The following is a 13,220-nucleotide window of genomic DNA, read 5'->3' as shown; positions in this document are numbered from 1 at the left end:
AACTAGAGCTATGTCATCTTCAAAACTCCATCCAAAGCCCCAGAAGGACACAATAGTATCATATAAACATGAAGTGGAGAGCAAGCAGCTCCCAAAACTATAGAACTGACAGAGACATCTGGCCTGGACAGTCACCCAAGGTTCCTCTGCAACATTGGGAATCTGTTCTTTGGTCTCTAGACCTAGAACATCTGTCAGACTCTTCTATGAAGCAGGAATTTTGAATGACTGTCCCACTTTGTCTTGGCAAAGTTTAATTGTCTTTTTCCTTTGTGTCCTGCATGTCCAGTTTGTACAGCATACTATCAGCAGTCAAGGCAAGAGCAGTTTCTACAATGAAAGTGAACTCCACATGGAGGTTCTTCAATGCCCATCATCCTCTTAAGAAGTAGATTGGTGCTGCCAGGAGCTGACATGCCTCACTGTCATAAAAAGCCTTAGGCTAGTAAACATTTTAAATGCCATGTTCTGTAGGTCTCTGAAGTGTTTGAAGATCACCTTTCTATCAAAATTATATCTGTGTTTAACCTCGAAAACATATCTATATGACTACAAGTTTGATTATTATAGGTGACTACTAACCTACATTTCTTAATTACACATTACATTTTTAAATGAGATGCATAAGTACAATACTTTAAACAAATGTAGAAACATATACTGTATAACAAAAATAACCTTAAATTTGTATTAATATACAAAATTCATGCCAATGTAAAATATTTGAGGTTAATAGTTGTATTTTTATCTTATATTTCCATACCCCTACTAAATGATGACAAACATCTATAATCAACCAAATGATCAAAAACCACTCACACCACATCTTGGGAATGTGATCTCTAGACTGCTTCCTGTTTTCTGGGGGTGCTGACATCTTTAGGAGACCCTGAAAAATTAAGATAATTGTCAAGTCCTGGGAAAACTAGCTATAACATTTGTTGTCCAGTCTCAAGGCTGTTCCCATTCAGAGGAATCAGTATACATTACCTGTCTTGTAGACTTACTTGGTTTACATCTTAATGTTTGCAGTAAGATCTTCAGGAGGTTTCTCCTATCAAATATTATCTCTAGTAACCTTGAAGGAATCCAATCTTTCATTTCCTGTGGAAACAAAAATATAACCTCTTCCTCAGTGCAATGCACTTTCTGAATTCTATTTTAAAGTTAAGACATTCCTAAAGTATCTAGGCTGGTTTAATTCAGCAGCCCCCTTTCCAATCCCATGTCTCTCAGCAACTGTCTTTTGCTCATCGGTATTCAAGAAATTCAAAGTCAACACAGCACCATACAAGATCCAGACTCCGTGTGTATTTCCCATCTTTACATGACTTTTTCCCTTTAAAGTCTCTTTAAAGACTTTATTATTTTTAAACTACTTTTTCTGTTCTCTTCTACTGTAACATCTGGACCTGTCTTTACTGAGTGTCTTTAGCCTTTTCTGACCATAAGAACCAAACCTCTGGCAGCTGGCTCCACCCCTCCTTGGGTCTGTGAGAGCCACGCCTTCAGTCCATCTCAGCATTTAACTGGCCCAGCTCTAGAAGCTGGTGCCCACACTGTGGCAAGCATTTTTACTTAGATTATTGCTGCTGCTTAACATGGCAGCTGCTCAAGTGCTCGCTGTGGAGCCCTGGGTGGGAAATTCAAGCCCCATGTGAATGTCAAATGTACCAGGCTTTCTTTTGGGTGACCAGCCAGCTCCCACATCACGACACAGAGACTTGTTATTATTTATCTTATGCTTACCCCACTAGCTCTTATAACTTAATCTAACCTGTTTCTCTTCATCTACATTCTGCTTCAGGGCTTTTTACCTATTTTTCATTCAGTACATCCTACTTTTACTGCTTTCTCTGAGTCTTGGCTGGCTGGCACCTGCCTGCCTGGCCCTGGGCATCTCTGTTTCTTTCTCCCCTATTCTCTCTATTCTCCTTCTCTCCTGTCTACCCACCAGCCCTGTTTATCCCTCCTCTGCTTAGCTATCGGCTGTTCGCTTTTTATTAGATCAATGAGGTGCCTTAGGCAGGCAAAGTAAAACATCAACACATCTTTATATAATTAAACAAATGCAGCACATTTTTACATAGTTAAACAAATATTCTTTTCCACAAGAAGGATTAAGGATGTGCACTGTCCCACCCAGCTGCTTTTGCTTTTGTGACAGGCTCTTACTAGACCAGAAATCCTGATCCTCCTGCTCTAACCTCCCAGGTGTCAGGTGACAGGTGTGAACCACCAGAATGACATTACGGCATATGGCTAATCCTCTAGTGGGGTCGCAATTTGATGGCATTGTTCAGAGGGGCTAGAAACTTCTGTACATGGGGCCTGGTTGGTGGAAGCCCATCACAGAGGGTGTAGTCCTAGGCCAATTCCTCTCCCACTGCCTGCTTCCTGGCTGCTAGGAGGTGAGCAGCCCACCTCTGCCACTGAAGGAGCAGAACAAACTCCATTTTGAGAATGAACTCCATTTTACACAGGACCTAACTAGGAGGATGAATGCAGCTCAGTAAAGTCATAAACATCCCCAAGAAACTGTGTCTGCCTTGGTCAAAGTGACCCCACCAGGGTACCCCAACAACATCTGTTTACATCTGCTTGTGTCAAACATCCTTGTAGGTATCTGATTAACTACTGCTTTGAAATTCTCCTATATCCTAACCAATGAATTCAAGAGTTGTCTACCCAATCCCCAAGGGCCAAGGCTTGTGCCACCCTGCCTGCAGTTTCCCCTCACCCTGAAGCCTCCGGCCGTTCTCCCAATGTGTTTGCACTGGATACCGGCTCTGTGCTGTCTTGTTTGGGGGGTCCCGTGACCCCCGTGACACAGCATAACACCACAAGTTCCCACTGCCATGGTGCTTGGCTTGGCCCTGACCCAAAGCAGTGGACCCAGCTAACCTTGATTGAGCCTCACATTTTCTTTTCAGCAGTGCAGAAGATCAAACTCTTGTGTGTGCTTGACCTTGAGCCAAACTTGAGAAACCAAGAACCAAAGGAACCCTTTCTGCCTACATCAGCAGGTATCAGAGGCCACCACAGAGGCTTCTCAGGATTTTCATTTGCTTTGTCTTGGTTGGGCTACTGGACTCAGGGGTTTATAACTTCCATCATACTTGGAAATTATTTTGTCATTATTTCTTTGAACATTTTTTGTCATGACTTTTTTTTGGAACTATGTTTACTTATAAGTTGGATTTCTGTTTTTTCTCCTTCTTCTCCAAGACAGGGTCTCTCTGTGTAGCCCCGACTGTCCTGGAACTCACTCTGTAGACCAGGCTGGCCTCAAACTCAGAGATCCACCTGCCTCTGCCTCATGAGTGCTGGGATTAAAAGTGCTAGCCACCACTGTCCTGTTTAAACTGGATTTCTTGATGTTATCACATAACCTATGAATGCTTTGCTGGTTTGTTCTGTGATACACTCTGAGTTTCTGTGTCTTATCTACAATAATATATGAAAGTGTTGCAGTTAGAGTAACCATTGGGTTAAACAGCAAGGTCAGGGGCGTGAGGAAATAAATAAAAGGCTTTATCTGAGTAAGAGCTATCCAAGCTGGCCAGATAGAAGCAAGGTTGGGGCTCTGGGAAAAGCCACGAAGCAAGTTTCACCTGGCTCCTCACGGCTCCTTTCCTGGAGAGCACCAAGGGCGCTGCTTTTTCTTCTACCAGGCTTCTCGGGGTCTTTACATCACATCATTATAAACATCCCTGCACCCAGTGCATCTAATTGTAACTGAGTTGTAAGGACGACTTCTAAGACTCCAGAAAGAGACCACCCAGACCACCACGCAAGTGGACATGGGCAGAAGAAATGATAAAGAAAAAGAAAAGGAAAGAAATGCTTGTGAGTGCAGACACCCGACACAGCCCTTAGCTGTTGCCAGTTGGCTCCATCTGCTCACTGCCCTGGAAGGGTGAACTCTCCATTGCTGCCTTCTTAGCTACCAAAAAGTAAACTCTGAGTGCTGTGCCAACCTGTTCCCATGGCAGGGAATCCTGGAGGATGAGCTTCCCATTCATAATGAAAAGTCGCAAAAGATGACGCCCCCTCCTGGCGTGTCTCCTTGAGGGGGATCACCCAGCATATCTCCCTATGGGACTCACAGTTCCTACATTTTTTAATGTATTCTCTCATGTCAGGATAGGATCCTGCCCTTTTGCATGCTGGGTCACTTTTGACATCACGTTACTGGGTGTTGGATTTTGTTGTATCCCCCGAATGAATACTGACTTTATAGTACCAAAGTTATTCTTCTTTTGAGACTTGTTTGTAAGCGTCACTGGGGCAGTTACTAAGTTGTAGTGGTATATTATATGGATTTTGATAAACCTTCTCTGAAGACCAGAGGCAAAGCTAAAGCCACTAGAGGTCAGACAATGGTGTCACACATCTTTAATCCCAGGATTTGGGAGACAGAGTCAGATGAATCTCTGTGAGGCCACCCTGGGCTACACAAGATGAATGCAGAAACAAATCCAAGTGGTGGTGCCTATACCCTTAATCCCAGTACTAGGGAGGCATATGCCCTTATTCCTAGCACTAGAGGGAATATATATTTAATGAGAGAGAGAGAGAGAGAGAGAGAGAGAGAGAGAGAGAGAGAGAGAGAGAGGCTGTCTGCTGAGCCAGTGTTCTCCCAGCCTTGCTAGAGGTACGGCTTCTCTAGTGGCTTGGCTGCTTTGCCTTTCTAGTTTTGAGGTTGAGCCCCAACTTCTGCCTCTGGGTCTTTAATTATTGGTGCTACGCTAAATTGCTGAAGACGAAGGCCCATGTCCTGTGTTCTGTCATGAGCTCTTTCTTCTCTAAATGATGACAAACTAAACAGTCCGAGGCCTGGAACATTTTCGAGGTATGCACAGCCTCCATCCCTGCCCATAGCCTCCTGCAGTTTCTCCCACAAGCTCGCTCTCCCCCACGCTCTTCTTGCCTCCCTTTCGTTGCCTTGTCTTTCCCACGGTCGGGAGTAACTACCCCTCTCCATGCAGTAGAGGGCAGCACTGGTCCCTGCAGGAGGATGACCGTCCTGCTCTGTTGTCCCACATTGAAAGCTACGGTTTGGGAGAGGGTGATCTGTCCTGTCATCCCCATGACTGCTTCTTATGGCTTGAATCTGGAATGTTCTCTCATGGACTCATGATTTGGCTACTTGGACCCCAGCAGGTAAGACTGTTTGGGGGAGATTGTGGAACCTCCTTGTTGGCACACGGCTGGCAGAAGTAGGGCAGTAGGGTCTTTCGGAAGTGACAGCTCAGCCCTGGTTCTGTCTGGTCTCTGCTTTTTGATCTGTCCAGAAGTGAGAAACAGGCTGGAGTGCCGGCTCAGTGGTTAGGACCAGATTTAGCTAGATGGCAGCTAACAAGCATCTGTAACTCCAGATCCAGAAGATACAATGGCCCCTTCTGCTCTCCACTGGCGTGTACAAGTACATATTGGTCTACAAGAGCTAGTTCCAGGACAGGCTCCAAAACCACAGAGAAACCCTGTCTCGAGAAACCACACAAAAAAAAAAAATGTAGGCAAGGCACTGGTACACACGTTCAGTTTTGAAACCAAGCAAACATCTGCCGCACCCTTGTTTAGAACGCCACCTGGTGGTAGCATCTGAACTTCAATGATGGCTTTCTTTTCCTTTTAAAAAAATGTTTATTTCTTCTTCTCTCATATATTAAATCCTGACCTCAGTTTCCCTTCTCTCCTCTCTTCCTAGTCCATCTCCCCTACCTCCCCTCTTCTCCAGATCCATTCCTTCTGTTTCCCCTCAGAAAAGAGCAGGCCTCCCAAAGACATCAACCAAACACAGCAGAACAAGTTACAATATGACTAGGTCCATATCCCATATCAAGGCTGGACGAAGGAACCCAATAGGAGGAAAGGGGTCCCAAGATGAGGCAGAAGAATCAGGAACACCCCTGCTCCCACTGTTAGGAGTCCCACAAGAACAACAAGCTACACAACCATAACATTTGTGCAGGGGACCTAGGTCAGACCCATACAGGCTTCCTTATGGGTCTTATGTCACTTAGTCTCTGTGAGCCCCTATGAGCTCTGCTTAGTTGATTCTGTGAGCCGTGTTCCTGGGGTGTCTTTAATCCCCATGGCTCCTACAATCCTTCCTCTTCTTCCATGGGATTCCCTGAGCTCCACCCAGTGTTTGGCTGTGGGTCTCTGCATCCACCTAGTGTTTGGCTGTGGGTCTCTGCATCCACCTAGTGTTGGCTGTGGGTCTCTGCATGCACCCAGTGTTGGGCTGTGGGTCTCTCCTATGAGTTGTTGAATGAAGCCTCTCTGATGATGATTATGTTAAATTCTGATCTATAACAGAGTATCATTTTTCCCCCTGCCAGTTGTGTTTGGTTCTACCCTAGGTCTCTGGCTCCTGGCCCTCTGGGCAGTGTCAGGAGTGGGATCCACTTTATAGTGTGGTCTGAAGTTGGATCAGTCTTTGGTTGGCTCCTCCAAGACCTGCACCACCTTTACCCCAGCACATGTTGCAGCAGGCAGGACAAATTGTAGGTCGAAGGTTTTGTGGCTGGGTTGGTGTCCCAGTCCCTCGCCTGGCCTGGTTACAGGTTCTATGTCCCCATTGCTTCTATGTCTTCACTAGGGTCACTCTTGTGGATTCCAGGGAGTTTCCACCTCGTCGCCCAATTCCATTGTCTTTCCAAGTATTCTCCTTCCATCCATCCCTTCCTGGCCCAGCCTGATCCCTTCTGTTCCCATCCCCACCTGCCCTCAGTTCCCCATGAAATCTACTCTACTTCCCCTTCCCAGAAGAGCCATGCACCCCCTCGAGCCCTCCTTGTTACTTAGCCTCTCTGGGTCTGTGGATTGTAGCATGATTATCCATACGAGTACACAACATGTTTGTCTTTCTCGGTCTGGGTTACCTCACTCAGGATGATTTTTTCCTAGTTCTATTCATTTGCCTGCAAATTTCATGTCTTTTTTTTTTTTAAAGACAAGGTTAAACACAAAACAACAAAAACGACTGGCAAAAAAAATCAATGAAATAATTCCTAATGATAGTCTGCTGTGCACATAGACGGGAACCCAGCCCAGTCATCAGAGGCTTCCTCCAGCAGCAGATACAGACACCACAAACATTAGGCAGGGCTTGGGGAACCTGCAGAAGAGGGGAAGAAAGAACTGTAGGAGCCAGAGGGGTCAAGGACACCATGAGAACCACAGAATCAACTAAGCAGAGCTAATAGAAGCTCAGAGACTGAAGCCCATCCAGAGGCCTGCGTGGGTCTGTACCAGATCCTTTGTATACATATCGTGGTTGTTTGGCTTGGGGTTTTTGTGGGACTCCTTGGGGTTTTATGGGACAAAGGGAATGGGGGGTGTCTGACTCTTTTGCCTGCTCTTGGGACCCTTTTTCTCCTACCCGTTGCCTGGTCCAGCCTTGATATAAGGGTTTGTGTCTAGTTTTATTGCATCTTGTTATGTCATGTTTGGTTGACATCCCTGGGAAGCTTGCTCTATTCTGAAGGGAAATGGAGGAGCAATGAATCTGGGGGAGAAGGCAGGTGGGGAGGGGGGTAATGGTAGGAGTGGGGGGAGGTTGCAGTAGGAATTACTGTATGAAAGGATAAATTTTTAAAAATGCATACACACAAATACACACATATACACACACAGACACACATATACACATATATACATACACACACATACACACATATACACACATATACATACACACATATACATATATACATACACACATACACACATACACACATATACACATACACACACATACACACATACACATATACATACATACACACACAGACACACATACACACAGACAGACAGACAGACAGACAGACACACACACACACACACACACACACACATATACATACGAGTATTTCTGTGCAGCTCTGGCTGCTCCCAGACTGACAAAAGTCACTGCCTACTAAGTTCTCAGAGCAAAAGCGCATGCTACCGCACCTGCTGCTATTAGTGTCTTGAGCTCACAGAGACTCCTTGCGCCAAGGCAACATAGCCACCCCAACACCATATCCCCAGAGAGCTAAGGTGGCAGACGCTGGTGTGCTGCCACGTGGAAGAATGATTTATTAGAACGAATTTCATGACAAATCATATAAAATAACCATTTTCTGAAAGACATCCACAAGACCACCTGAGAACAATGTACAGAGATACCTTCCAGAAGCCAGGCAATTAGGGTACCAACGCCAGGTCGAAGGCTGGAGGGACGAAGGAACTAAATGTGAGGAGGAACACCAATTTGTGCATTAAAAATAAAATTGTACAGTGATGACCAGGGGTGGGAGGCAGGACAGCCATTTACTATGGGAGCAGGCTGTGGGCAATGTGTGGGACATGCGGGGGAGCAGCCAACAGGCTGGGCTGGCACCTCCTCCAGACAAACGGCAGGCTCTAAAACACACGTAAACATCAGGTGGGCTGGGCAGAGGCACACAGGACCCGTGCATAACACTCTATCAGCTAAGTGTAAACAGAGAGACCCATGCTACCCCTGAGGGCTCTGGGTCTCCCACCGCAGTTACCTCTCCCCCAGCAGATAGGTCCTGATCAGGAGCAACACCCATACACACATCCAGCAGGGCCTAGAGCACACCCATGCCAGCCTGGTTGATATGGGACGCTCCCATCCCATCCCAGCCAACGGGCTCTTTGGCTTAGTGCCTCCAGAAACATCAGCAAGGGCAGCAGCCGGGCAGCCACACTCTGCTCACCTGGCAGGCCCCAGCCGAACAAATCCTGAGAAAGCATAACCAGTAGTGGGCCTGTCCCTGCCAGGCCCACAGAGGATCAGGCCACAGGAGCCTCCTGCAGTTACCACTTTGTGCCCACAGCATCTGGGACGACAGGGGTACACAGTTTAGATCACAAAGCCAGGAGCTTCCAAATCTTTTTCTGCTACTCCAGTAAAGCACTCACCACAACCAAACGGGCTGTTGGCCCACCCAGCTACACCCAGTCCCATTGTACGGAAGCCCAGGGTCCCTAGTTGGGATAAATCCATTCAGGAGGACTTGCTGGGACAGTACCCAAACTCAGTGGGTTTGGCAGTTGTATTGGCACCAAAGGCTTAGAGCCATGGGGTTCCTGCCCCAAATACCTCCGTGAGCCACTCATCTGCCCAGGCTGATGGACTCTGCAGCAGCTACAGCCATGGACTCATACAGGAGCCACAAAGCAAGTAGCTTCCTTTCTGGACAGTTTGGGGACATACCAAGCCCATCTAGCTTCTGTGTTTGGCACTGACTGGCCCAAGGGTCCAGCCCCTTTCTCTGTCTGGCCTCAAGTCAGCACACAGGGATAGACAGGGTCTCTCAGGCTGGAGCTGCACCTAAGTCAGGCCTGGTAGAGTCCTGCAATGGGGCAGAGTACTCTTTCCTTTAAAGCTAAGGACAAAAACAAAAGTGACGGAGAGGAGGTGAATATGTGGCCTCAAGGGCTGGCCCTGGGCAGTGGACGCCCCAGGGGCTAGGCTAGGAGGCCTGTGAAGTTGGGGTAGCCATGGGCTGGATGAAGTGGTTGGTGTGCTGGCTGAGGCGGGGCCTGGGGGCACCCGTCCATGGGGTTATGGCACATATGGGGTTTTCACAGAGAACTGCCTGCAGCCAGGCAGGTGGGCCGCGAGATGCACAGGCAGGCACAGGACACACGCAGAAGAAGGCTGGCCTTGCCCGTCCCACACGTTAGATCAGGAACCTCTCTGCATCAGGAAGAAAGGCAGGCTCCGGGAGGCCAGGGGGCCCGCAGTTTGCCCGTTGTGGGAAGCTCCTGAGGGGCAGGGCTGGCAGCAAGGTGTCCACTGAGGCAGGCGAGGCTGAGCTCTGGGCTGCTGGCCGGGCTTTCCCAAGCCCTGGCTGAACCGACACTGCAGGAGCCCTGTTTCCCATGAGCAGGTCCAGGTTCATGCTGGGATCCACGATGGCATTGATGACTGGAAGAGAGCAAAGCGCCAGGCCATTGAGAATCTGGACACAAGCCCGAGGCTGCCATTGCTGCCCTAGGTCTGGGCCACACCCACCTTCCAGCTGCTTCTGCACACGTCTTAGTTCCTTCAGGATGGAGCTGATTTCCTGGGAAGGACAGAGAGGAGGTAGGCTATAGTAAGAACATGCAAGAGCCTCATAGCGTCCTCATGGACTTGGAGTAAGACTGAGGTTATGGTCCAGACAGCTCAGCAAGGCCACCTGGCTGGGGAGCCAGGCCCGAGGACAGGGTCCTGCTGTCTCTCACCTTGTTGGATGTCTTCAGGATGGGCACTTCATTCTCAGCGTTGATTCTGGCTTCTAGGTCCTCCCATGCCCGGCCCGTATTCTGGAAGAGGATCCTGGGAGGGGAGCAGGGACAAGGACAGAGACAGAGAACACAGGATGGTACCTTCCCAGACCTCTCTTGCCATAGTAAAGTTGATGTCATCCCTTGCTGGAGTTAAGAGGGAAACTACAGCCCAGAGCAGGAACACAACTAGCTACCTAATGCTCACGGTAAGAAGTCAGGTAGGGGCGGCTGGGATAGGGATGCAGACTGGAGAGAGGAAGAGAGGGTCCCAACCTCAGGGAGCAGTGTAGGCATGCAGGAACAGGCCACTAACGTGTGGCCCTATTAGGCTGCACATTCTGATACTGATGCTAGGTCCAGCACACGGAACCCTGTTGGTACTGCACCCAGGGACTTCTCACTTACTTCATCTTCTCAGCAAGATGCTCTGTGTTTTCACGAATGGCATGTGACAGCTGGGACACCGGGTTTAGCATCAGATTATCAAAGATCACCTAGAAGGACCTGGGCATTAGTATGGCTGCAGACCTATCCCCCAGCCCCCCAGCTGGCCAGCCTCCATCCTACAACCCAGACACACTGTCCAGTGCATGCCCCAAACCGCAGCTACACAGTATGGGAGGGGCACCGTGCCTCCTCACGGTTCCGTGGCCTTGTCTTATTGGCCAGGGCATCCTCACGGCTGTCGTTCATGTTCTGATCCAAGTTGTAAGAGTTCATGGAGCCAGGCGGCACCTTCTGGAAGTTGAGGCTGGCCTCTGGAATGCGTTGTACCAGCTGCAGAGAATACAGCCAGGCACTATTGGCTGTCTGATGCAGAGGAACCACCAGAGGGTAGAGAGAGCCCCTCCACTGCTCCAAATGGTCAAGAGATAAAACAAACCCCAGGCCCCATCTGCTCAAGATCCCTCCCAACACCCACTCCCTTGGAAGTAGACAGTTAGCATGAGGACTAATTCCCACACCACAGGCTCTCAGGAACTCTGTTGGGAGCCCAGAGGACCTTATCACCTCAAGTCCAGAAGCACAAGGTGAGACCTCCACTCTGGTAGACGAACATCCCCCCCCCCCAGCATATGCACCTGAGAAGCCTGGGACTCACCTCTTCACGGGCTGAAATGGTTGAGGCAGGGGTGCTGGGCACACTTCCAAGAGATGGGCTGCGAGTAGGTCCTGGTGAGCCCAGTGCGTCACCATCCCCTGCCACGTCATGAATCTCCCTGGCCAGAATGGCCACATCCTTCACCAGTGTCTGGCTCAGCCTGTGCCGGCAGTAAGAAATGAGCCCTGCTAGAGGTTCTCTGGGTGGTGGACCCACAAGCCCCAATGCATACTCAACTAGGGGAAGCACAACCTCACTGTCTGAGGCAGTGCTGGGTAAAGGCCTGGGCCTGTCAGAGCTGGGCCTGGGGAAGGATCAGCAAGAAGAGTGAGCAAGAATCCCCCAAACTGTCTCTTCCCCCTGCACACTGGAACGAGATATGGTGGCTGCTGGGCCCTCTCAGCATGGATACAACCCAGCCACAGAAGATATGGGTACCACCTCGGCGAAATGAAGGCAGGGAGGAGTGGGTGGAGACTACCAGAGCTAGCATACGGGGCTTCTGACTCCAAGGGCCAGAGATGGGTAGAGGGACTTTGTGGCTCTTCCAATATGGCTGAGAGCTAAGTTCTGATCCACACCTTGGGGGAACACACATCTCTATGCTGACAAGAGTCCTAGGCTTGTCCCAGTGAGGTTCCTGGGCAGCCAGAAGATAGAAAACAAAGGAGGCAGCAGCAACTCCCTGAGCGTGCTGCCCGAGTCTACCCAAGCTCCTGAGCCCCTAAAGTCCTACGGCCTGTCTCTTGCTTCAGATGTTCTTCAGGCTCATCACCACCAATGTCCATTTACTTGAACCCCCAGCACCAGACTCGGGGTACCCTATGGCATCCTCATGGGTCTACCTAGGGCCTGCACCCTGGCCAGAGATCTGGCCCCAGCTGCCTTGGGGCCACTGCCACACTTGACCCTCATGATCCCCCAACTGGGCTGCCCAGGCCCCTCACTGGTCCCTTGGCTCTGAAATCAAGAACACAGAAGCAGGCCCCTGTGATACCAAATTTCCAAGTCCTCTGCCACTTCCACCCACGTTGCCACTGTTAGGCCCCGTTCTATACAGAGGCACACTGTACCCATCCCCTGGGCCCAGTAGTCTGGAATGCTAGAACTTGAGAATCCCACAAGGGTCAAGTCTTTTCTTGTTTCTCCTTACACTAGGCTGAGACCTGGGGAGCCCCTGTCCCTTTGCTTCTCACCCAAGGGCCATACATCATCCTACAGGCCACACCTGCTTCTCAGGAGGCCCCTTCTGCTTCTTCAACCCATCTCTCTTACCCTGTCCCCTCATTCCACAATGGCCTCAGCCACTGTCTGTGAGATTGCAGTAACTGTCCCCATTCCCACACAGGTCACTCTCCTGTTTCTGGTCACTTCTCAGTGCCTCAAAAGCCCTCAAGTTCAGCATCTTCAACAAAACCTGATGTCCACATAGGTGCTAGGGGTCCTCTACCTTTCAGGACCTGCCTGGTCACTAGGGCACTGGCCATAGCTCAACTAGATCCATGCCTGCACACTTCTCCCAGAACATACCCAGAAAATGACCATGTGAGGCGTTTATTTAGAATACAAACTGTGGTCACACTAGCTAGTTGAACTTAAAGTTCCCTACCCTCCTAGACAGACACCCGCCCATCCACCTACCCATCCATCTATCCAAATTATCTACTTATCTACTGAGCCACCACCTAGTGACTAACCCACCCATCCCTGCACCCACTCATTCACTCATCCATCCACTTTTATCACCCATTTGTCCATCTCCCCATCTCCCCTCACTACCCACCACCCACCAATCTCCATGCCTACTCAGGGTCACTAC

General features: G+C 49.3%; 1 protein-coding gene across 2 annotated transcripts in view; it reads right to left on the bottom strand.

The window, feature by feature from the left end:
- Positions 1-8,046: 8,046 nt before the first annotated feature.
- Cep170b (centrosomal protein 170B) overlaps positions 8,047-13,220 on the bottom strand; it is a 23,876-nt gene continuing 18,702 nt past the window's right edge. For both annotated transcript variants that reach the window (XM_005343616.2, XM_026781484.1), the window contains 6 exons: positions 11,402-11,561; positions 10,933-11,076; positions 10,705-10,793; positions 10,255-10,348; positions 10,043-10,094; positions 8,047-9,955 (listed from right to left, as the gene is read on the bottom strand). In XM_005343616.2, the coding sequence (XP_005343673.1) occupies positions 9,708-9,955; positions 10,043-10,094; positions 10,255-10,348; positions 10,705-10,793; positions 10,933-11,076; positions 11,402-11,561 (787 nt within the window). In that variant the 3' untranslated portion in view covers positions 8,047-9,707. The remainder of the gene's footprint in view (positions 9,956-10,042; positions 10,095-10,254; positions 10,349-10,704; positions 10,794-10,932; positions 11,077-11,401; positions 11,562-13,220) is intronic.

This window comes from Microtus ochrogaster, chromosome 1 (genome assembly GCF_000317375.1).
Source record: "Microtus ochrogaster isolate Prairie Vole_2 chromosome 1, MicOch1.0, whole genome shotgun sequence".
Taxonomy (NCBI): Eukaryota; Metazoa; Chordata; class Mammalia; order Rodentia; family Cricetidae; genus Microtus; species Microtus ochrogaster.
This window is presented reverse-complemented; position numbering and strand designations above follow the sequence as displayed.